The 24,852-nt window shown below is 41.7% G+C and overlaps 1 protein-coding gene across 1 annotated transcript in view; it reads left to right on the top strand.

Moving 5' to 3' along the window:
- The first annotated feature begins 2,120 nt into the window (after nucleotides 1–2,120).
- The window catches only part of lin9 (lin-9 DREAM MuvB core complex component), a 30,022-nt gene continuing 7,290 nt past the window's right edge, over nucleotides 2,121–24,852 (top strand). Inside the window, exons 1-13 of the mRNA XM_062034806.1 lie at nucleotides 2,121–2,323; nucleotides 6,833–6,865; nucleotides 10,109–10,200; nucleotides 10,273–10,377; nucleotides 10,474–10,604; nucleotides 14,548–14,673; nucleotides 14,747–14,904; nucleotides 21,405–21,538; nucleotides 22,422–22,550; nucleotides 22,643–22,744; nucleotides 23,692–23,772; nucleotides 23,851–23,976; nucleotides 24,035–24,217. Coding sequence (XP_061890790.1) covers nucleotides 2,293–2,323; nucleotides 6,833–6,865; nucleotides 10,109–10,200; nucleotides 10,273–10,377; nucleotides 10,474–10,604; nucleotides 14,548–14,673; nucleotides 14,747–14,904; nucleotides 21,405–21,538; nucleotides 22,422–22,550; nucleotides 22,643–22,744; nucleotides 23,692–23,772; nucleotides 23,851–23,976; nucleotides 24,035–24,217 — 1,431 coding nt within the window. The 5' untranslated portion in view covers nucleotides 2,121–2,292. The remainder of the gene's footprint in view (nucleotides 2,324–6,832; nucleotides 6,866–10,108; nucleotides 10,201–10,272; nucleotides 10,378–10,473; nucleotides 10,605–14,547; nucleotides 14,674–14,746; nucleotides 14,905–21,404; nucleotides 21,539–22,421; nucleotides 22,551–22,642; nucleotides 22,745–23,691; nucleotides 23,773–23,850; nucleotides 23,977–24,034; nucleotides 24,218–24,852) is intronic.

Raw genomic sequence — 24,852 nt, forward strand, 5'->3', positions numbered from 1 at the left:
TTGATGAATACTTAGGCCTATTACGCTACTGTGTTTCAATGTTGGTACTTGGTGGAAAAAAGTTAGAGAAACTCTGCATTACAGCAGTGGTTCACTGGACTCTCACTATTATGTTAGATCCACTATGGACTGGACTCTCACTATTATGTTAGATCCACTATGGACTGGACTCTCACTATTATGTTAGATCCACTATGGACTGGACTCTCACTATTATGTTAGATCCACTATGGACTGGACTCTCACTATTATGTTAGATCCACTATGGACTGGACTCTCACTATTATGTTAGATCCACTATGGACTGGACTCTCACTATTATGTTAGATCCACTATGGACTGGACTCTCACTATTATGTTAGATCCACTATGGACTGGACTCACTATTATGTTAGATGCATTATGGACTGGACTCACTATTATGTTAGATCCACTATGGACTGGACTCTCACACTATTATGTTAGATCCACTATGGACTGGACTCTCACTATTATGTTAGATCCACTATGGACTGGACTCTCACACTATTATGTTAGATCCACTATGGACTGGACTCTTACACTATTATATTAGATCCACTATGGACAGGACTCTCACTATTATGTTAGATCCACTGTGGACTGGACTCTCACTATTATGTTAGATCCACTATGGACTGGACTCTCACACTATTATGTTAGATCCACTATGGACTGGACTCTCACACTATTATGTTAGATCCACTATGGACTGGACTCTCACACTATTATGTTAGATCCACTATGGACTGGAGTCTCACACTATTATGTTAGATCCACTATGGACTGGACTTTCACACTATTATGTTAGATCCACTATGGATTGGACTCTCAATATTATGTTAGATCCACTATGAACTGGACTCTCACTATTATGTTAGATCCACTATGGACTGGACTCTCACACTATTATGTTAGATTCACTATGGACTGGACTCTCACACTATTATGTTAGATCCACTGTGGACTGGACTCTCACTATTATGTTAGATCCTCTGTGGACTGGACTCTCACTATTATGTTAGATCCACTATGGATTGGACTCTCTCACTATTATGTTAGATCCACTATGGACTGGACTCTCACACTATTATGTTAGATTCACTATGGACTGGACTCTCACACTATTATGTTAGATCCACTATGGACTGGACTCTCACACTATTATATTAGATCCACTATGGACTGGACTCTCACTATTATGTTAGATCCACTATGGACTGGACTCTCACTATTATGTTAGATCCACTATGGACTGGACTCTCACTATTACCTGTATGTTAGATCCACTATGGACTGGACTCTCACTATTATGTTAGTTTCACTATGAACTGGACTCTCACTATTATGTTAGATCCACTATGGACTGGACTTTCACAATATTATGCTAGACCCACTCGACGTCCATTGCATTCGGTCTCCCCTAGGGGGGGGGGGGGGGGGGGGGTCACCCACATATGCGGTCACCCACATATGCGGTCCTCTCCAAGGTTTCTCATAGTCATTCACATTGACGTCCCACTGGGTTGTGAGTTTTTCCTTGCCCTTATGTGGGCTCTGAACCGCGGATGTTGTGGCTTGTGCAGCCCTTTGAGACACTTGTGATTTAGGGCTATATAAATAAACATTGATTGATTGATTGAACTCGTTTGTGGTACGCCAAATAATTAAACATTTAAACACAGTGTTACTGTTAAACTGTGTGTAATATATTAAATATACTTCTTAAAATAAAACCTCTGATTTGTTTTTGATAAATACTTAGGCCTATTACGCTGCTGTGTTTCAATGTTGGTCATTATGTTGATACTTGGTGGAAAAAAGTTTGAGAAACTGTGATAACAACTCATGGTAAGAATCACTTAAACACTGTGTTACTGTTCAAACTGTGTGTAATATATTACATATACTTCTTAAAATTATGAATACTTAGGTCTATTACGCTACTGCGTTTCAACGTTGGTCATTATGGCGGTACTTGGACAAGCCAAGTGTTTCCTGAGAAGGGACAAGCGGTAAAAAATGGATGGATGGATGGACGAGGGCAAAATGTAAACACATGCCATTTGTGGTTCCGGGGTGCACACCCGGGGCTCCGTAGTCCACATTGGACTGACTCATTGAAATAATATAAACGTACATAATGTTATTTGAACAATGCCGGCGTCGCGGGTGTTATTTGGGTCTCGTTTAGGCGGTCTGGTTCCGCCGACTCGTCCCGACCCAGAATGCATTTTGACGATCTCTTTGAAAAAGCGGCGCGGCTGATTCAAGATGGCGGAGATGGAGCAGCTGTTAGACGAGAGTGAGTAACATCGCACTTTAACACGCTTTTTCTCCTCTTATCGCCACTATAACGTCCTATCTGGTGTTGTTCACACGCGGTGGTGGATACACCGCTCCCTGTCATGCCCCCCGCCGTTTTTCACTAAGTTTGTAAAGTATTTTTTATTATTTTGTGCACGTAGTAAACACCGGTCTGGCCGTGGATGCTAACTAGTTAGCTGCAAGAGCTAACGAAAGCTAACAGAGTTCAGCAAGTTTCTTTAAACAAACACTGTTAGCTTAGCCGCCCGCTAACAAAACAATCTCCATATCTTCATTTTACTTGCTTAAACCCACCGCGCCGACGACGTGTCGTACTAGTGTTGTTTTTGATTGGAAATGACTATTATTTTATCGTGTGTGTGTGTATTATTATTGGTGTATTACAAAGCAGGTTTAGTCGGTGTATTGCTGCAAAACGTCACCGAACGTTGTCTCCCGTGTGTGTGTTATTGTGCTAATGTTTCCATCCATTTCCTACCGCTTGTCCCTTTTTGGGGTTTCATTTACCACAATTCACCGAGCTGTCGTCATAATGTTCCCCGCGCTTGACAGCTCTCGCCGGGGCGTAGGCCTCGTCTTCGGTCACCTAGCCTCCAGTCCTTCTGTAAACAAACAATGTGTGAAGGCTCCAATTCATATTTACCATTCAAAAATGAATTGGCCATTTATAAAATGTTCCAACCTATTCAAACCATTCCCACCTCCAACATATTCCAGCATTCTAGAAATTCAAACTACCCCCTTTTCCAAGTTCCAAAAAAAATTCCAGGATTTTTTTCCAGAATCCCTGCTTTTCCAAAGCCTTATTTCCACCCTTTTTTCTGTCGACTTCGCCAGTGTTTTTCAACTACTGTGCCGCGACATGAGATATTGTCTGGTGTGCCGTGGGAAATGATGCAACTTCACCTATCCGTCCATCCATTTTCTACCGCTTGACTCTTTCGGGTGGGTGCTGGAGCCTATCTCAGCTGCATTCGGGCGGAAGGCGGGGTACACCCTGGACAAGTCGCCACCTCATCACAGGGCCAACACAGATAGACAGACAACATTCACACTCACATTCACACACTAGGGACCGTTTAGTGTTGCCAATCAACCTTTCCCCAGGTGCATGTCTTTGGAGGTGGGAGGGGCCTAATACCAAGTGCATGTCTTTGGAAGTGGGAGGGGCCTATCCCCAGGTGCATGTCTTTGGAGGTGGGAGGAAGCCGGAGTACTCGGAGGGAACCCACGCAGTCACGGGGAGAACATGCAAACTCCACACAGAAAGATCCCGAGCCCGGGATTGAACTCAGGACTACTCAGGACCTTCGTATTGTGAAGCACATGCACTAACCCCTGTTCCACCGTGCTGCCGCAACTTCACCTAATTGGTCCAAAATATAGATTTTGCAAATCAATAATTATAATCTGCTAATACTGGGCCGTTGTCTAGTGTCTGTGCTGTGTAGAGCTTGGCAGGGTACCCATGTTAAACTCCATATCAGTAGGTGGCAGCAGGTAGTTCGTTGCTTTGTAGAAGTCGGAATGCATCGAGGACGGTTTGTTGTGATCCCAATATGCAAAGCACAGCGTGCAGGTAAAAAGGTATGTAATGCTTAAAGGCCTACTGAAATTATTTTTTTTAATTTAAACGGGGATAGCAGATCTATTCTATGTGTCATACTTGATCATTTCGCGATATTGCCATATTTTTGCTGAAAGGATTTAGTAGAGAACAACGACAATAAAGATCGCAACTTTTGGTATCTGACAAAAAAAAGCCTTGCCCCTACCGGAAGTAGCGTGACGTAGTCAGTTGTACATTTCCGCAAAGTTCCCTATTGTTTACAGTGATGGCGGCCAGAAGTGAGAGCGATTCGGACAGAGAAAGCGACTATTTCCCCATTAATTTGAGCGAGGGTGAAAGATTTGTGGATGAGGAAAGTGCAAGTGAAGGACTAGTGGGGAGTGGAAGCGATTCAGATAGGGAAGGTGCTGTGAGAGCCGGGGGTGACCTGATATTCAGCTGGGAATGACTACAACAGTAAATAAACACAAGACATATATATACTCTATTAGCCACAACACAACCAGGCTTATATTTAATATGCCACAAATTAATCCCGCATAGAAACACCTAGGTGTTTGTTATGCTAGCTACTAGCTCCCGTCCATATAAATCAAATCAACTTTATTTATAAAGCACATTTAAAATTTACCACAGGGGTAGCCAAAGTGCTGTACAATGGGCAGGTTAAAAATAATACGAGAACCGAGCAAACACAACACAACACAAACAGAACACGATAAAAAATAAATAAAATATAAAAACAGGTTCACAGCAGGTGTATTATGGGGCGCCATTGCAGGATGGGTATCACTCAGTGTTAAAAGCCATGGAATAAAAGTATGTTTTTAAGAGAGATTTAAAAACAGGAAGAGAGGAGGCTTGTCTAACACTAAGAGGTAGGTCGTTCCAGAGCTTGGGAGCAGCAGCGCCGAAAGCTCTGTCACCTCTAAGCTTCAGCCTTGTGTCCGGGACCGTCAGTAGCAGCTGATCTTAGGGATCGGGTGGGGCAGTAAGGCTGAAGGAGGTCAGAGAGATATGTTGGCGCGAGGTTGTTTAGACATTTAAAAACAAATAAAAGGAGTTTAAAATGGATTCTGTAACGCACAGGGAGCCAGTGAAGGGACGCTAATATAGGGGTGATGTGCTCACGTCTGCGGGTCTGTGTTAGCAGACGAGCAGCAGAGTTGTGCACGAGCTGCAGGCGGGCGAGGGAGGCCTGGCTAATGCCTGCATACAGGGCATTGCAGTAGTCTAAACGAGTCGAGATAAAGGCGTGGATTAATTTCTCGAGATCATGTCCTGATAGAAGCGGTTTCACTTTCGCTATTATAACCCGCCAATACAATTCAAACACCTGCACAACACACACTCACTCAGCCCAAAAGACCGTTCACCTAACCCAAGGTTCATAAAGCTTATATATTTAACCAAAGTTACGTACGTGACACGCACGTACGGGCAAGCGATCAAATGTTTGGAAGCGCAGCTGCGTACTCACGGTACCGCGTCTGCGTCTGTGTATCCAAATCAAAGTAATCCTGGTAAGAGTCTGTGTTGTCCCAGTTCTCTACAGGCGTCTGTGTATCGAAGTCAAAGTCCTCCTGGTAAGAGTCTCTGTTGTCCAAGTTCATCGATCTTGACTGCATCTTTCGGGAATGTAAACAATGAAACGCCGGCTGTGTTGTGTTGCTGACTTCCCTCGCAAAATACTCCGCTTCGCACCGACAACTTTCTTCTTTGCTTGCTCAGCTTCTTTCTCCATAATGCCATGAACAAATTGCAACAGATTCACCAACACAGATGTCCAGAATACTGTGGAATAATGAGATGAAAACAGAGCTATTTCGTATTGGCTTCAATGGGGGAGCCATACCTCTGTTTCACTGGCTACGTCACGCGCATACGTCATCCTCCAAAGGAGTTTTCAACCGGAAGTTTAGCGGGAAATTTAAAATTGCACTTTATAAGTTAACCCGGCTGTATTGGCATGTGTTGCAATGTTAAGATTTCATCATTGATATATAAACTATCAGACTGCGTGGTCGGTAGTAGTGGCTTTCAGTAGGCCTTTAAACCAAAAATGAACAAAAGGCAAGTCCCGCTAGGAAAAGGCACTGAAGCATAGGGATGGCTATGCGAAACAAAAGTAAAACTGAACTGGCTACAAAGTCAACAAAAACAGAATGCTGGACGACAGCAAAAACCTACAGTGTGTGGAGCAGAGACAGCGTCCACAAAGTACATCCGTACATGACATGACAATCAACAATGTCCCCACAAAGAAGGATAGCATACGCACAACTGAAATAGTCTTGATTGCGAAAACGAAGCAGGTGCGGGCAATAGCGCTCAAAGGAAGGCGTGAAGCTGCTACAGGAGAACGCCAACAAAGCAGGAAAGGTCACCAAAATAACAGCGCAAGACAGGAACTAAAGCATTACACACAGGAAACGACAACAAACTCAAAATAAGGCACGACAACCTGGTGGAGTTTCATTTTTTAACATTTTCTGCTGGTGGTGTGCCTTTGTATTTTTTTCATAAAACAAATGTGCCTATTCTCAAAAAAGGTTGAAAAACACCAGACTACTCCGTCCACATTTTTCAACCGTTCCACCGTCAAAACGTTCCTCTTAATCCGGACAAAACACGAAGGAATTCCTTAATACCATTTCTCATTTCAACATATTACTTCATTTCTCCACCGATTTGAACAATTTCAACACCAACCCTTTCAACTCTTTCAGACCATTCAAGTTTTTAGGTTTTTTTTTTACCATTTTCCCCAAAAAATCTCACTTTTCCCGAAATTCCCAATTTATTCTGAAATTGCCTTTGAAATCAATGGGACATTCTTCAAAGTTCCACAACTTCCACATTTTTCACATTTCGAGTTCTTCTGTAAACAAATCATTTCATATCGTCTTCCCACAGGCTCTTCGGCAGAGGCACTCGTCAGTCTAAAAGGTATGTTGGTCAGAAAGTATTTTTCACATTAGAATTATTCTCATTCTGAAGATGGCTGCATCAGTTGTTTCATGTTATTATTCTTCCAGTCTTTTTAACCACGTGTCAAAATGTTCCTCTGTTTCTTGGTTGTATGTAAGATTAAGTCATTCCACAACTTTGGCTGTGATGCCACTGCTTCGGTGAGAGGCATGAATAAGAAACTAATGACATTGTTTTTATGTAATTCTCTCAACTGCCCACTGCCTGAGAGCAGGGGTACCAAAAGTGTGGCCCAGGGGTTAAGTTTGGCATGTTGAGACCTTTGGTTGCGCCCGCCTAAGGGCATCTAGGGAGCTCCCTAGATGTACAAAACCCAAAACCAGTGAAGTTGTTACGTTGTGTAAATGGTAAATAAAAACACAATATAATGATTTGCAAATCCTCCATCCAGCCATCCATTTTCCTCCGCTTATCCGAGGTCGGGTCGCGGGGGCAGCAGCCTAAGCAGAGAAGCCCAGACTTCCCTCTCCCCAGCCACTTCGTCCAGCTCCTCCTGGGGGACCCCGGGAGGAGCTATCTCTCCCAGGCCATCTCTCCCAGGCCAGCTGGGAGAGATAGTCTTCCCAACGTGTCCTGGGTCTTCCCCGTGGTCTCCCACCGGTCGGACGTGCCCTAAACACCTCCCTAGGGAGGCGTTCGGGTGGCATCCTGAGCAGATGCCCGAACCACCTCATCTGGCTCCTCTCCATGTGGAGGAGCAGTGGCTTTACTTTGAACTCCTCCCGGATGACAGAGCTGATCTACGTTCCCATCCTCACCTATGGTCATGAGCTTTGGGGTATGACCGAAAGGACAAGATCACGAGTACAAGGGGCCGAAATTAGTTTCCTCCGCCGGGATTTGCGAATCCTTTTCAGCTTATATTCAACTGAATAGACTGCAAAGACAAGATACTTAAAGTTCGAACTGAGAAACATTATTTTTTTTGGCAAATAATCATGAACTTAGAATTTAATGGCAGCAACACATTGCAATAAAGTTGTCACAGGGGCATTTTACCACTGTGTTACATGGCCTTTCCTTTTAACAACACTCAGTAAAGGTTTGGGAACTGAGGAGACACATTTTTGAAGCTTCTCAGGTGGAATTCTTTCCCATTCTTGCTTGATGTACAGTTGTTCAACAGTCCTGAGTCTCGGTTGTGGTATTTTAGGCTTCATAATGCGCCACACGTTTGGCCACGTCTGGACTACAGCAGGCCAGTCTAGTACCCGCACTCTTTTACTACGAAGCCATGCTGTTGTCTTGCTGAAATAAGCAGGGGTGTCCATGAAAAAGAATGTTGCTTGGATGGTAACATATGTTGCTCCAAAACATGTATGTACATTTCAGCATTAATGGTGCCTTCACAGATGTGTAAGTTACCCATGCCTTGGGCACTAATACACCCCCATACCATCACACATGCTGGCTTTTACACTTTGCGCCTATAACAGTCTGGTTGGTTCTTTTAATCTTTGGTCCATAGGACACGACGTCCACAGTTTCCAAAAACAACGGGAAATGTGGACTCGTCAGACCACAGAACACTTTTCCACTTTGCATCAGTCCATCTTAGATGGACTGATGCAGAGCTCAGGTCCAGTGAAGCCGGGCGGTGTTTCTGGGTGTTGTTGATAAATGGCTTTCGCTTTGCATAGTAGAGTTTTAACTTGCACTTACAAATGTAGCGACAAACTGTAGTTACTGACAGTGGTTTTCTGAAGTGTTCCTGAGCCCATGTGGTGATATCCTTTACACACTGTTGTCGCTTTTTGATGCAGTACCGCCTGAGAGATCGCTTACATGCAGTGATTTCTCCAGATTCTCTAAACCTTTTGATGATATTACGGAGCGTAGATGGTGAAATCCCTAAATTCCTTGCATTAGCTGGTTGAGAAATGTTGTTCTTAAACAATTTGCTCAGGCATTTGTTGACAAAGTGGTGACCCTCGCCCCATCCTTGTTTGTGAATGACTGAGCATTTCATGGAAGCTGCTTTTATACCCAATCATGGCACCCACCTGTTCCCAATTAGTCTGTTCACCTGTGGGATGTTCCAAATAAGTGTTTGATGAGTATTCCTCAACTTTATCAGTCTTTTTTTGCAACTTGTGCCAGCTTTTTTGAAACATGTTGCAGGCATCAAATTCCAAATAAGCTAATATTTGCAAAAAATAACAACGTTTTCCAGTTCGAACGTTAAGTATCTTGTCTTTGCAGTTTATTCAATTGAATATAAGTTGAAAAGGATTTGCAAATCATTGTATTCTGTTTTTATTTACCATTTAGACAACGTGACAACTTCACTGGTGTTGGGTTTTGTAATACATATTAATGATGACCTTCTTTTAACCCTTGTGTGGTGTTTGGGTCTGTGGGACCCGTTTTAATTTTTTATTAAAAGAAAAATGATACAATTAATTAATTTTTCAAACTGAGACTCACGGATTTTGGCCCATTTTCTGTGAAGAACATATATCAGAATACATATTTAATGACCACACACCATACACCCCCCCCTACACATTTCTATTACATATAAGATGTCCGGGTCCACTGGACCCGGGGCTAATAGAAGTGTGGAAATTGATGTTCTGTGAAATAACTGAAAGCATGTTTTATATTCTAGTTTCTTCAAAATAGCCACCCTTTGCTCTGATTACTGCCTTGCGCACTCTTGGCATTCTCGATGAGGTAGTCACCATTTCAGGTGACTACCTCTTTGAAGCTCAACAAGAGAATCCTAAGAGTGTGCAAAGCCTGTACTGTATGTTTAGGCTATTTGTATTTCACGCTTAAAATCACTGTTTGGCCCGTTGCTAATTGGCACATTTTCACATTATCATTTCAAGTTTGGGCACCCCTGCTTGAGAGGGTGTGACAAGCAGGAATTGCCACTATTGGCAATGATCTGTTAATTAATTTTGGCTTCCAACATCACTTGTCTGTGTTCACACCTATTTTCTATGTTACTGATAATGTGGTCTGTACTAAGGACGGTTTTTCTTTGACTATGTTATGTTATTAGGTAGCTAGTTAAAAACTCACTTCAATGATTACGCTGACAAAAATATTCAACAATGTGGTCCAAAACAATCCATTTCCGAGCGCTGACCAACCCTTTAATAAAAATCTTGGTGATACTCAGAATAGAGCGCAATGGTGCTCCATTATAATTTAAAATTGCTTGTCCATGTTCTAACTCTTGACTTTCCACAGAGGGTAGTTTGGCCAACTCTCTGAATGAAAAGAACATCTTCCCAAGAGCTCACAACACCAGGGGACGTCAGTCCTCCTTCACAATGGACACGGTAAGAGACACAAAACATCCATAGCCCCCCTGCACAATTTAATTTGGGTCAACTCCATACTGGACCTGACAGCCCACCCGAGGCTCGAAGAGAAGTCGGTATGAGGAGGATCAGCCACAGCAGCGTCTTCCTTCCAGATCCCCCAGAAGGAGTCAGAGGGTCAACACCACACCACAGGTGAAAAGAACTTGGCACTATGAATTCTGTAGTACATGACTTAAAATACATTGTGTGATTATTGAATGTGTCAATGTTGTGTTGTTTTCTTTGCAGAAATTCACTAATTTGGTGACTCCAGATAAAAAGTCATCCCAGAGAATAGGGCTGAGGTTAAGGAACCTTCTAAAGCTGCCCAAAGCTCACAAATGGTGCATCTACGAATGGTTCTATTCCAACATTGACAGGTAAACTGGCCTTTTCACTTTCACTGCATATCTTGTTTTTAAATTGCTGTTCATAAACCTACATACAATTCATTAAAAGCTAGGGACGTCTCAATTAACATTTTTGGCCTCCGATCCCATTTTCTTGGCGTCAGATTCGATCCGATTTCGAGTTCTGATCAGATACTTTGACAATAGATTATAGAACTGAAAATGTTTTATAGCAATAAAAAATGTTTTCTTATCTTAATAAAGGGGAACTGCACTTTTTTTTGGTATTTTGCCTATTATTCACAATCATTATGAGAGACAAGAAGACAAACGTTTTTGTTTTTGTTTTTGCTTTCTAACATATACAAATCGTCTCGTTCTTGGTGGCTAGCAATGCAGCTAATGGGAGCAATCAATTCTACCACTAAATCACTTTAAAATGCATTCAAAACCCGTTAACAATACGTTCTGTAAACCGTAGCGACATTGTTATTGTAAGAGCGAACACTGAGTAACTCTTTTTCTCGCGTACTAACACATTGGCGTGCTACAGTATTAGCCGTAAAAGCTAACTACGGCGAGAGATAAGCTAACTTCTACATCAACACGACACACGTTTGAGTTTGTAATGCACAACACATTGCAATCGGACAATAACCTGTATTGACTGAAAAACATGAACAATCATATTGCAGTATCTCAATCAATCAATGTTTAGTTATATAGCCCTAAATTACGAGTGTCTCAAAGGGCTGCACAAGCCACAACGACATCCTCGGCTCAGATCGCACATCAGGGCAAGGAAAAACTCAACCCAATGGGACAATGAGAAACCTTGGAGGGGACTGCAGATGTAGGGACCCCCCCCCCCCCCGGGCGACCAATGCAATGGACATCGAGTGGATCTAGCATATTATTGTGAGAGTCCAGTCCATAGTGGATCTAACATAAGTGTGAGAGTCCAGTCCATAGTGGATCTAACATAAGTGTGAGAGTCCAGTCCATAGTGGATCTAACATAAGTGTGAGAGTCCAGTCCATAGTGGATCTAACATAAGTGTGAGAGTCCAGTCCATGGTGGATCTAACATAATAGTGTGAGAGTCCAGTCCATAGTGGATCTAACATAGTAGTGAGAGTCCAGTCCATAGTGGATCTAACATAGTAGTGTGAGAGTCCAGTCCATAGTGGATCTAACATAATAGTGTGAGAGTCCAGTCCGTAGTGGATCTAACATAATAGTGAGAGTCCAGTCCGTAGTGGATCTAACATAAGTGTGAGAGTCCAGTCCATAGTGGATCTAACATAATAGTGTGAGAGTCCAGTCCATAGTGGATCTAACATAATAGTGTGAGAGTCCAGTCCATAGTGGATCTAATATAATAGTGAGAGTCCAGTCCATAGTGGATCTAACATAATATTGTGAGAGTCCAGTCCATAGTGGATCTAACATAATAGTGAGAGTCCAGTCTGTAGTGGATCTAACATAATAGTGAGAGTCCAGTCCATAGTGGGGCCAGCAGGAGACCATCCCGAGCGTAGACGGGTCAGCAGCGCAGAGATGTCCCCAACCGATGCACAGGCGAGCTGTCCACCCCGGGTCCTGACTCTGGACAGCCAGCACTTCATCCATGGCCACCGGACCTGTGTAGATAGAACATGTTAAAACGGAAAGTAACCAGATATTAATGGTAAATGAACAAATAGATTAATAATCCATCCATTTTCTACCGCTTGTCCCTCATAATTTTGACAAAATAATACAAACAAAAATGACAAAATGTGTTACTGCCAAATTAGGGGCCTTTGGAGCCAGTTTGCTTACTTATTATTAAAAGAGAAGTTTTCAAGTATGTTCACTGTTATTTAGTGCCAAAATTGTTCTTTGATTGCAGTAACAAACATATGTTTAATATATCATTAGATTTTCTGTTAAAATAAAGCAAACAATGAGTTTTTTTTGTGTGGTCCCCTTTATTTGGAAAAGTATACCATAATAATGGTATCGGGAACTCTACTACATACTTCTTTTTTTAAATGTTTAAATTTTTTAACAAAATAAAGTGGCTAGTGCACAATAACTAAATGAAATACTATTGGTATCATTTGGGTTTTGCCTTCAAAGCATTCCTGTATACAGAGACTTATTCCCTCAGTTTGTAAACAATAGCAAAGAACAAAACCTCCCCCCAGAAAATATCAATCTAATTTTTGTTTCGATGTGATACCATACTAGATATCAATGGTATCGGCATCTAAATCGATCACCCCTACTTTAAATTGAAGCTATGCTCCTTGTGTTTTCCTGTGTGTGTAGCATGCTAAGCCATTATTTGTCCTTTAGTCCTCCAGTGATAATGATACATGGAGGAAACTTAGTTTATTTTCCGCCATGGTGATGAGGAGTTGTATTTTAAAAGCATCACAGTATTATCTGCATTGTGTTTTCAGTCATTGTGTTTATTTCTATCGTGGAAGGTCTGTTTTGATTTATAGCTGGTGGGAGGAAGGATATCCATCCATCCATTTTCTACCGCTTATTCCCTTCGGGGGCGCTGGAGCCTATCTCAGCTACAATCGGGCGGAAGGCGGGGTACACCCTGGACAAGTCGTCACCTCATCACAGGCCAACACAGATAGATAGACAGACAACATTCACACTCACATTCACACACTATGGCCAATTTAGTGTTGCCACTCAACCTATTGGAAGGAAGGATAACGTTGATTATATAAGGCACAGGTGTCAAACTCAAGGCCTGAGGGCCAGAAGTGGCTCGCACTTCATTTTATTTGGCCCTCGAAAGCCTGGAAATAATATTTATCTATAAAGTACTGTAACTTTTCTTACTAAATGTATTCTTTTTCTATTTTGGGAGAGAAAAAAAAAATGTACTCCATGTAATCGCAAATTATGCTAACTTAAATATTGTCTAATTATGCAAAAATATATTATCAAACAATCAAACCATTTTTTAAATATAAATAAATACTAATAATAATGATTTCAAAGCAAGTTATCCATCAAATTGTGCAATGTAAAAGCAGCAATAGAATTCATGGTAAAATTGTGAAATTTACTGTGGTTTTTACAGCATTTTCTCTAAATGAAAAAAACAGAACTTTTTTTACAGTAATAAACTGATGCCGTTTTGGCATTTACACCAAAAATAATAAAATAAAATAATACACTAAAAAATCTGCAGCTGTTGATTTGTAAAAACAAAACAAAAAAACTGGCAGCTCAGGTGTCGAAATTGTACTGTAAAATTGCAGTTTTTATTTACAGAAAAAAAACAAATGCAAATTTTACAATACAATTCTGGCAAATGAGCTGCCTTTTTTACCATACCACAGCAGTACGGTTTTTCCATTTACAGTAATATACATTACATTTTGAGGTGAAATTATTGCAATTTTACCATATTTGTTTTACATTTTAGTTTAAAAAAATCTATGAATAAAATGCATAAAAAAACTTGTGTAATAGTAGTATTCACTATTGGAAGCGGCTCTCTGGGGCCAAACATAACTGCGACGTGGCCCTCAGTGAAAACGACTTTGACACCTCTGATATAAGGCATCCAAGTTGTACATGAGAAGGCTTTGACTGTGTGGATTATTTGTAGTTGCTGTGGTTGTTTCTAATATGCAAGGTGGCTGTAGTCGTGAATAACTGTCCGTAGGTACAACCGTATTGATTATGCAACATATCCAGCCTGGGCATGAGGGTTAGCAGTCGTAAAATGTGGCAAAAAAAATGTCCGCAATGCGCAAATACGTTTTTATTCTCGCAGCAGTGAACTCCTTTTTGCACTTATATGACAGTAAAACATGGCAGAATGTTACTTTTTTATGAATGCTACAGCAGATTAGTTATGTTGTCTCCAGGAAAGGTTCTTCAAAGTTGTAAGAAACGGCATTTTCCTTTTATTGTAGTTCTCGCTTTAAGATGGACTTCCCTTTATTTTCCAGGCCTCTTTTTGAGGGCGACAATGAATTCTGTCTGTGTCTGAAGGAGACTTTTCCCACTTTAAAAACAAGGAAGTTGACTCGAGTCGAGTGGGGCACAATCCGGAGACTGATGGGGAAACCCAGACGGTACATACAACACCGAGCAGTCACACGTGTAGGTTATTGTTGCCGACCATGTTGTTGTTTTTTTTTCATCTAGGTGTTCATCGGCATTCTTTTCCGAGGAGCGGACGGCACTAAGACAAAAGCGACAGAAGATGCGCCTGCTGCAGCAAAGGAAATTGTCTGACGTATCCACCTGCAAAGACCTTCCTGATGAGATCCCACTTCCACTCATCATAGGCACCAAAGTCACTGGTAATGCAAACTTTTCTCGGTGCATACGTCCTACGTCTGCTTGCCACACCTGGGGAATGAGAACAGAAATGAAAAACAGCATGTTTACATTGGTGTCTGAAAGCCTGAGTTACGCAGTGTGCCTGAACATTTCATAGTATAAATACTGTCGCGCCTAAACAGTGCAGACACAAAGTTGTTCATTAATCATAGTTCTGTGTGCAACATATCGATACATACAGTAGTACTTCAACCTACGAGCTTAATTGATTATGTGAAGGAGTTCTGGGGCCGTACTTATCAAGCTTCTTAGAATTACTCCTAAGAAGTCTGCTAAGAGTTGACTTAAGAGTAACTAAATTCTTCGCTGAAAGCTGCACTTAAAAGTTAGTTATCAAGCGTCTTACTCACACTTTCAGCGAAGTGTAGGACTGAATCTTAAGTGTCACACTCAGAGCTGAATTACGACATTACTATGTGCCGTAAACGCAATTTTAGGTGACGTCATTTCTGTGTCCATAGAAATGACCAATCACGGAAGGGAATCCGTTGTCTAAGAATAAAGAAATATCTTGGAAATATTTAAGTGGACAATGGGAGTGTATATTTTGACAATAAACTACAAAATAATACAAAACAAACTAGTCCCCGCCGGCACTCACGCTACCGCTCCCTCTCTTCTATCGCCCACACACTCACTGACGTCACTCACCTCACGGCCACACACATACGCTACTGTCATAACATTTTCTTTCCAATTCATTAATTAGGCAGCTAATTTGAAACTGGTGTGGGTGGCTCTATATATACTAGCCCACTGCAGACACATGCAGAAATCAACAAGGAATCGAAAAGTATTAAATCTGTGACAAAAATAATATCCGCTCTGTCTAAACGATACCGTTTGATCAGCTGCTCGTCATCAAAAAAAAAAACATTGTTCCGTTCCCTGAACGTTCGCGCACGTCTCTCTCGCCTCAGTGCCATCCCCTGCTGGCAACTCCTAACCACTTAAGACACCTCTGAAGGTCTCTTAAATATCGTGGAGAGTAGGAGTGATTCTTAGACTTAAGAACGTTGATAAAAAGCTTTTATTCTTAAGTTTGAGAGTAGGACTAAATTTCGCAAATTCTCAGGACTTAAGTGTAAAATGGCACTCTAAGAAGCTTGATAAGTACGGCCCCAGAACTCAAATCTTTTGTATCTAAAGTAAATGTTTCCCATTGAAATGAATGGACATCAATTTAATTGGTGTTTTGCACAATTTTAAAGAGGAACCGCACTTTTTTGGGAATTTTCCCTATCGTTCACAATCATTATGAAAGACATGACGATAGATGTATTTAAAAATATATATATTTTAACTGACCATCCATCTTCTTCCGCTTATCCGAGGTCGGGTCGCGGGGGCAGCAGCCTAAGCAGGGAAGCCCAGACTTCCCTCTCCCCAGCCACTTCGTCCAGCTCCTCCCGGGGGATCCCGAGGCGTTCCCAGGCCAGTTGGGAGACATAGTCTTCCCAACGTGTCCTGGGTCTTCCCCGTGGCCTCCTACTGGTCAGACGTACGCTAAACACCTCCCTAGGCAGACGTCCTGACCAGATGCCGAACCACCTCATCTGGCTCCTCTCCATGTGGAGGAGCAGCGGCTTTACTTTGAGCTCCTCCCGGATGACAGAGTTTCTCAACCTATCTCTAAGGGAGAGCTCCGCCACTCGGCGGAGAAAATTCATTTGGGCCGCTTGTACCCGTGATCTTGCCCTTTCGGTCATAACCCAAAGCTCATGACCATAGGTGAGGATGGGAACGTACATCGACCGGTAAATTGAGAGCTTCTTCACCACAACGGATCGATACAGCGTCCGCATTACTGAAGACGCCGCAACGATCCGCCTGTCGATCTCACGATCCACTCTTCCCTCACTCGTGAACAAGACTCCCAGGTACTTGAACTCCTCCACTTGGGGCAGGGTCTCCTCCCCAACCCGGAGATGGCACTCCACCCTTTTCCGGGCGAGAACCATGGACTCGGCCTTGGCGGTGCTGATTCTCATCCCAGTCGCTTCACACTCGGCTGCGAACCGCATTTTAACTAAATAAACGTAAATAAAAGCCTGCTTACAGCTGAGGTCCTCTATTCCGCCTATAAACCCCAATAAATAACCATCCAAAAACAGCAATAGTACGTCATTGACATTTTGTGATTTGAATAATAACCAAGTATTAAGTCTACTCGAAAGCAGACCAACTATAGCGGCGCCGTGATCACAAGCTTGTGTGCCAATGTTGACATGATCGACTGAGCTGCTGCCTCCTCGTTTCCTTGCCCGTCAAATTTCATTCTAGATCATGAATAATGCCGCATTCTGACAAGTTGGTACACTTTGATAGCCAATTTAGACCCGAGAATGGCGAGAACGACACAAAAATGGGAATATATGAACATCCTAGCAGTCGGCGTCCTAATGACAGCAGAAATTGTACAGTAAGTGATGCTTTATAATGTTTGTTGGCTCTCATGAAGTCAGCAGTAAGTAATAATCAGTGATGTTAAAAAAAAAAGAGAACATTGTGATTAGGGATGTCCGATAATATCGGACTGCCGATATTATCGGCCGATAAATGCTTTAAAATGTAATATCGGAAATTATCGGTATGGGTTTCAAACAGTAAAATGTATGACTTTTTAAAACGCCGCTGTGTACACGGCCGTATGGAGAAGTACAGAGCGCCAATAAACCTTAAAGGCACTGCCTTTGCGTGCCGGCCCAGTCACATAATATCTACGGCTTTTCACACACACAAGTGAATGCAACGCATACTTGGTCAACAGCCATACAGGTCACACTGAGGGTGGCCGTATAAACAAGTTTAACACTGTTACAAATATGCGCCACACTGTGAACCCACACCAAACAAGAATGACAAACGCATTTCGGGAGAACATCCGCACCGTAACTCAACATAAACACAACAGAACAAATACCCAGAACCCCTTGCAGCACTAACTCTTCCGGGACGCTACAATATACACCTCCCGCTACCCCCTACCTCAACCCCGCCCCGCCCCCAACCCCAACCCCGCCCACCTCAACCTCCTCATGCTCTCTCAGGGAGAGCATGTCCCAAATTCCAAGCTGCTGTTTTGAGGCATGTTAAAAAAAATAATGCACTTTGTGACTTCAATAATAAATATGGCAGTGCCATGTTGGCACTTTTTTCCATAATTTGAGGTGATTTATTTTGGAAAACCTTGTTACATTGTTTAATGCATCCAGCGAGGCATCACAACAAAATTAGGCATAATAATGTGTTAATTCCACGACTGTATATATCGGTATTGGTTGATATCGGTATCTGTAATTAAGAGTTGGACAATATCGGAATATCGGATATCGGCAAAAAAGCCATTATCTGACATCTCTAATTGTGATGAGTTTTGGAAATTAATGCGCCGCATATGCTGAAAATGATCAAAATACGTAAATATTAAATGTTATGATAAATGTACCTGTTACTACATTACATAAACTTATATCCTGTATAAAAAAAACATAATGGAATTGTTTGGATGTTTTTAATTGTAAGCTGACTTTTGATCGCATTTATTTACTATTTAGAATGCATTTTAAAAAATACATCCGTGGTCATGTCCTTCATAATAATTGTGACTAATAGGCAAAATTCCCCGCAAAAAGTGCTGTTCCCCTTTAACATGTAACATGCTTTTGATAAAGAAGAGCAATCTTTAAATTAACAAATATTGTGTGAAAAACAATATGACAGAATGTAGTACAATTACTGTAGTTTTATGAAGTAATGTAATAATAATGTACAGCTTGGAGACGGTTTTTCTATGGTATCTTCTTCCGGCTGTTTCTCCGTTAAGCACACCAGGAGCAGCTGTTATTTTAACATTCTTGGCTAGTGTTACTCATATTGCTTCAGAATAGCTGCTAAGCTCTAACTGCTTCACCAAGTTAGCTAACGACATGCTCTGTCATGTTTTTGAGTATTTATTTTTGTAATTCAATGAATCATCATTGTCCATTTCTTTGTCCTTCACGCTCACTTCCTTCCTTCCCTTAGTTCGAAAAACAAGTTATATCCATCTCTAGCTATAAGCTCGTGCTAGCGAGTAAGAGCAGATGTTTTGGTCGGATCTTACGGGATTCACTGGGATATTTGCTACGCCAACAAAAGGAGGGGATGCTTGTAACTACATTTGTTTGCCGCTTAAGGCATAACAATTGCCCGAGAGACAGTTCTTATCTCAAAACACTCTTAAGTTGAGGTACTACTGTATGTAAGTTTGTGCATTTAGAGTGTTTAAGCTCAGAAATGTCATTTATATTGCTTGCTAATTGAGAGCTGTGCTGCTTATCTGGTGCTGTGACTAATTAGTGCAATGTTTGAGCTCTGAGCCAGTAATTTTCTTTGACTTGATGCACAGACCAGTACAGTGTATGCAGTGGCTGTCTGTCACTTCTTCCGTCGTGCAGCTAATTGTTGAAAATTAAAAAGTTTTTACGGCCACACTGTGTTAAATGTGCAAACTTTCTGTCGCACAACTCCATTAAAACCATCACTGTTGCGCAAAATATTTAGAAACCAAGCACACTCATTTGGAAAATAACTTCTGCAATGATTAAGGCCAGAAAAAACTTAACTTAACTTAATTACTGTTTCAATATCAACCGATACGGATATATACAGTCGTGGAATTAACACATTATTATGCCTAATTTTGTTGTGATGCCCCGCTGTATGCATTAAACAATGTAACTTTACCATGAATTGATTAACATGGACCCCGACTTAAACAAGTTGAAAAACTTATTGGGGTGTTACCATTTAGTGGTCAATTGTACGGAATATGTACTGTACTGTGCAATCTGCTAATACAAGTTTTAATCAATCAATCAAAAACACGGTTTTCCAAAATAAGAGAACCACTTCAACTCCAGTCATGGGAAAAAGTGCCAACATGGCACTGCCATATTTATTATTGAAGTCACAAAGTGCATTATTTTTTTTTAACATGCCTCAAAACAGCAGCTTGGAATTTGGGACATGCTCTCCCTGAGAGAGCATGAGGAGGTTGAGGTGGGCGGGGTTGGAGGGGACATAGGGGGGGTGTATATTGTAGCGTCCCGGAAGAGTTAGTGCTGCAAGGGGTTCTGGGTATTTGTTCTGTTGTGTTTATGTTGTGTTACGGTGCAGATGTTCTCCCGAAATGTGTTTGTCATTCTTGTTTGGTGTGGGTTCACATTGTGGCGCATATTTGTAACAGTGTTAAACTTGTTTACACGGCTACCCTCAGTGTGACCTGTATGGCTGTTGACCCAGTATGCTTTGCATTCACTTATGTGTGTGTAAAAGCCGCATATATTATGTGACTGGGCCGGCACGCTGTTTGTATGGAGGGAAAGCGCGCGTGACGCCAGGTTGTAGAGGACGCTAAAGGCAGTGCCTTTAAGACACGCCCCCAATAATGTTGTCCGGGTGGGAATCTGGAGAATGGTTGCCCCGGGAGATTTTCGGGAGGGACACTGAAATTCGGGAGTGTCCTGGGAAAATCGGGAGGTTGAAACCGATACCGATAAGTTCCGATATTACATTTTAAAGCATTTATCGGCCGATATTATCAGACATCTCTAACCCATGCCTTTATCAAACAGTTTTTCTGTGCGGCAGAGGATGTTTTGAATAGGCTATTCCAACGTATGAGCCAGTGATTTTAACGCAGTCCAGCTGGACAAGTCAAATTATTTTTACCTGTGGCGTTGGGGGTGTGGCTATGGGCGTGGTCACCATGACATCATCGAGTAATTTGCATAATTTACTACAATATGATTTTCTCCAAAAAGGCTCAAAAAATGTATACTTACTAATTAATAATACGTTTTGTTTTAAACGTCCATCCATCCATCCATCCATCCATTTTACAATATAATTAGAACACTTTATGTACATATTTATGTACAGATTTGAACAATAAGTTATTCACTGAAATATATTTATTAATTGTGGTTCTTACAAAAAATATATCTTATAAAATATAAAAGCTAAAATGTCTCTTAAAGCTCTGCCCCTTTAATAAGTGCATACTAAATAATTTAACTTTAGCCTACTGCTACAACCATATTATTTACCAGCAACATAAAGTGAAACAGAGGCAAAGGTGTCCTGCCACAGTCAGTAACAAATAAACAGAAAACAGTAGTGGTCAAATACAAATAAGGCAACAAGAGAAGTATCCTACACTTCTCTTTTGTAAAGTAAATCTGAACAGCTTATATGGGCATCTACATCAACTATATAATTTGCCTGAGAAGCTGGAAAGGACAAAGAAAAAAAATGTATTTGTGGCGGACGTAATTCTTTCGTGGCGGGCCGCCACAAATAAATGAATGTGTGGGAAACACTGATATAAATACTAGGCAAGGGACTGTGAAAAGTTTGGGAACCACTGTCCGACTTGTTTGCTTTTCTTTGATTTCTAATGGCTCTGTCTCTACAGCTCGACTTCGAGGGGTCCATGACGGGTTGTTCACTGGCCAGATCGATGCAGTCGACACGAGTGCCGCCACCTACCGCGTGACCTTTGACCGCAGTGGCCTAGGAACACATACTGTGCCTGACTATGAAGTTCTGGTCTGTCTTTCAAACAACTCAACTGTTATCATTTCCATTTTTACTCTACAGTGTTACCTCAATTATCACAGGGGTTATGTTCCGGACACCCTCGTGTTAGGTGAATTCCCGCTAAGTAGAGGCATAACTTACTTAGATTTTTATGAATTTTATATGCAGTGCAGGCCAAAGGTTTGGACACATTCAATGTGTTTTCTTTATTTTCATGACTATTTTACATTGTAGATTGTTACTGAAGGCATCAAAACTATGAATGAACACATGTGGAGTTATGTACTTAACAAAAAAAGGTGAAATAACTGAAAACATGTTTTATATTCTAGTTTCTTCAAAATAGCCACCCTTTGCTCTGGTAACTGCTTTGCACACTCTTGGCATTCTCTCCATGAGCTTCAAGCACACCTGTGAAGTGAAAACCATTTCAGGTGACTACCTCTTGAAGCTCATCAAGAGAATGCCAAGAGTGTGCGAAACTAATCGGAGCAAAGGGTGGCTATTTTGAAGAAATTAAAATATAAAACATGTTTTCAGTTATTTCACCTTTTTTTTGTGAAGTACATAACTACACATGTGTTCATTCATAGTTTTGATGCCTTCAGTGACAATCTACAATGAAAATAGTCATGAAAATAAATTGGCTTGTACTGTATGTCATACGTAGGCAGCCAAGAGGAGCTTAATTTCAACATATTAACTGAAATTGGCACTCAAATCTCAGTGTAAGCAATGGTACTTGGTAGAATGGTAAAACTTGTGATGGCCTGAGACTGTAACAAGTGAACCATGAAGTGGCGAGGGAACACTAGTTTAGTGCTGTGCATACAGTATATATAACACATTATTAGACATGAATCCAATTGTGCAATTTTTTTTTCCCTTCCAGAGTAATGAGCCTAATGAGACGATGCCTATTTCCGCCTTTGCCCAGAAGCACCGGGCAACACGTTACATACAGAATCTCATGACTCCACCCAGAGGGCCCTACCCGTCCGCTACCACCCCTGTCCTTATGGTACAGTACTTTTAGAACAGTGCTACAACTGTAAGTCACATCCTTAGGGCTGCACATGAGGATGATTTATAACCACACCTTTTCTTTAACAGGACCACGACCCTCTTATCAACCAATCTACGTGTAGGAGCAAGCTGCCGGGTGCAGACGGAGACACCCTGGGTGGATTTCCTGTCAAGTTCTTGGTCCAAGTGGTAGATGGTTATTTTGCAAATGGCATTCTGATATAGCTTCTGTCTCAGCACCAGCATCCTAACTTGAGATGTCCGATAATGGCTTTTTTGCCGATATTCCGATATTGTCCAACTCTTAATTACCGATTCCGATATCAACCGATACCGATATATATAGTGGTGGAATGAACACATTATTATGCCTAGTTTTGTTGTGATGCCCCGCTGGATGCATTAAACAATGTAACAAGGTTTTCCAAAATAAATCACCTCAAGTTATGGAAAAAAATGCCAACATGGCACTGCCATATTTATTATTGAAGTCACAAAGTGCATTATTTTTTTTAACATGCCTCAAAACAGCAGCTTGGAATTTGGGACATGCTCTCCCTGAGAGAGCATGAAGAGGTTGAGGGGGGCGGGGTTTTGGGGGTAGGGGGCAGTGGGGGGTTTATATTCTAGCGTCCCGGAATAGTTAGTGCTGCAAGGGGTTCTGGGTATGTGTTCTGGTGTGTTTATGTTGTGTTACGGTGCGGATGTTCTCCCAAAATGTGTTTGTCATTCTTGTTTGGTGTGGTTTCACAGTGTGGCGCATATGTGTAACAGTGTTAAAGTTGTTTATACGGTCACCCTCCGTGTGACCTGTATGGCTGTTGACCAAGTATGCTTTGCATTCACTTGTGTGTGTGAAAAGCTTTAGATATTATGTGACTGGGCCGGCACGTAAAGGCAGTGCCTTTAAGGTTTATTGGCGCTCTGTACTTCTCCCTACGTCCGTGTACACAGCGGCCTTTTAAAAAGTCATACATTTTACTTTTTGAAGCCGATACCGATAATTTTGAAACCGCTACCGATAATTTCCGATATTACATTTTAAAGCATTTATCGGCCGATAATATCGGCAGTCCGATATTATCGAACATCTCTAATCCTAACCCTTACATACTATCTTTTTGTACTGTTACTAGACAAGGTTGTCCAAAATCTTGATGGTCAAGAAAGAGCATATAAAGCACTTAAAAGAAATGAACTCCGAAGCAGAGAAGCTGGTACAGTGCAGATCTTGAAAGTATTATACCTTGACAATCGAGCCTATCTCTGACTGTGTGTGTGTGTGTTTGTTTTAGAAGTCGTACTCTATGCCTATTGACCGTGACTTCCAGAAGCGCTACGCCACCACAGTTCTTGAACTGGAGCAGCTCAATAAGGATCTTAATAAAGTCCTCCACGAAGTACAGAAGTTCTGTTGTGAGGTAAGTAACTGCTTGAACACGCACGCGCTGTTAATAAACCATCATTTGGTCTTTTCAGCTCTCTCCAGATCAGGGCGTGCTTCCTGCTGACCATCCGCCTGACCTGCGGCGGCACTGTGAGGATGAAGCCCAGCAGATGCTGCAGCTTAGCGACTCCTTCAAGGATGCGCCGCAGAGCGTGCCCAATTCCGGTCTCACACACCTTGTTTCCCGTCTCACAGCGCTGCTGCTACAAATCAAGGTCAGTGCCACCATGGCCCGCAAACTAGGGGTGTCCCGATCCAATATCCAATATCTTATACAAAACCCAAAACCAGTGAATTTGTCACGTTGTGTAAATGGTAAATAAAAACCGAATACAATGATTTGCAAATCCTTTTCAACCTATACTCAATTAAATAGACTGCAAAGACAAGATATTTAACGTTCCAACTGGAAAACTTTATTTTTTGCAAATATTAGCTCATTTGGAATTTGATGCCTGCAACATGTTTCAAAAAAGACTGAGAAAGTTAAGGAATGCTCATCAAAGACTTATTTGGAACATCCCACAGGTGAACAGGCTAATTGGGAACAGGTGGGTGCCATGATTGGGTATAAAAGCAGCTTCCATGAAATGCTCAGTCATTCACAAACAAGGATGCTGCGAGGGTCACTACTTTGTCAACAAATGCCTGAGCATATTGTTTAAGAACAACATTTCTCAACCAGCTATTGCAAGGAATTTAGGGATTTCACCCTTTACGCTCCGTAATATCATCAAATGGTTCGGAGAATCTGGAGAAATCACTGCACGTAAGCAGCAAGGCTGAAAACCAACATTGAATGCCCGTGACCTTGGATCCCTCAGACGGTACTCCATCAAAAAGCAACATC

Source organism: Entelurus aequoreus, linkage group LG23, assembly GCF_033978785.1.
Source record: "Entelurus aequoreus isolate RoL-2023_Sb linkage group LG23, RoL_Eaeq_v1.1, whole genome shotgun sequence".
Lineage (NCBI taxonomy): Eukaryota > Metazoa > Chordata > Actinopteri > Syngnathiformes > Syngnathidae > Entelurus > Entelurus aequoreus.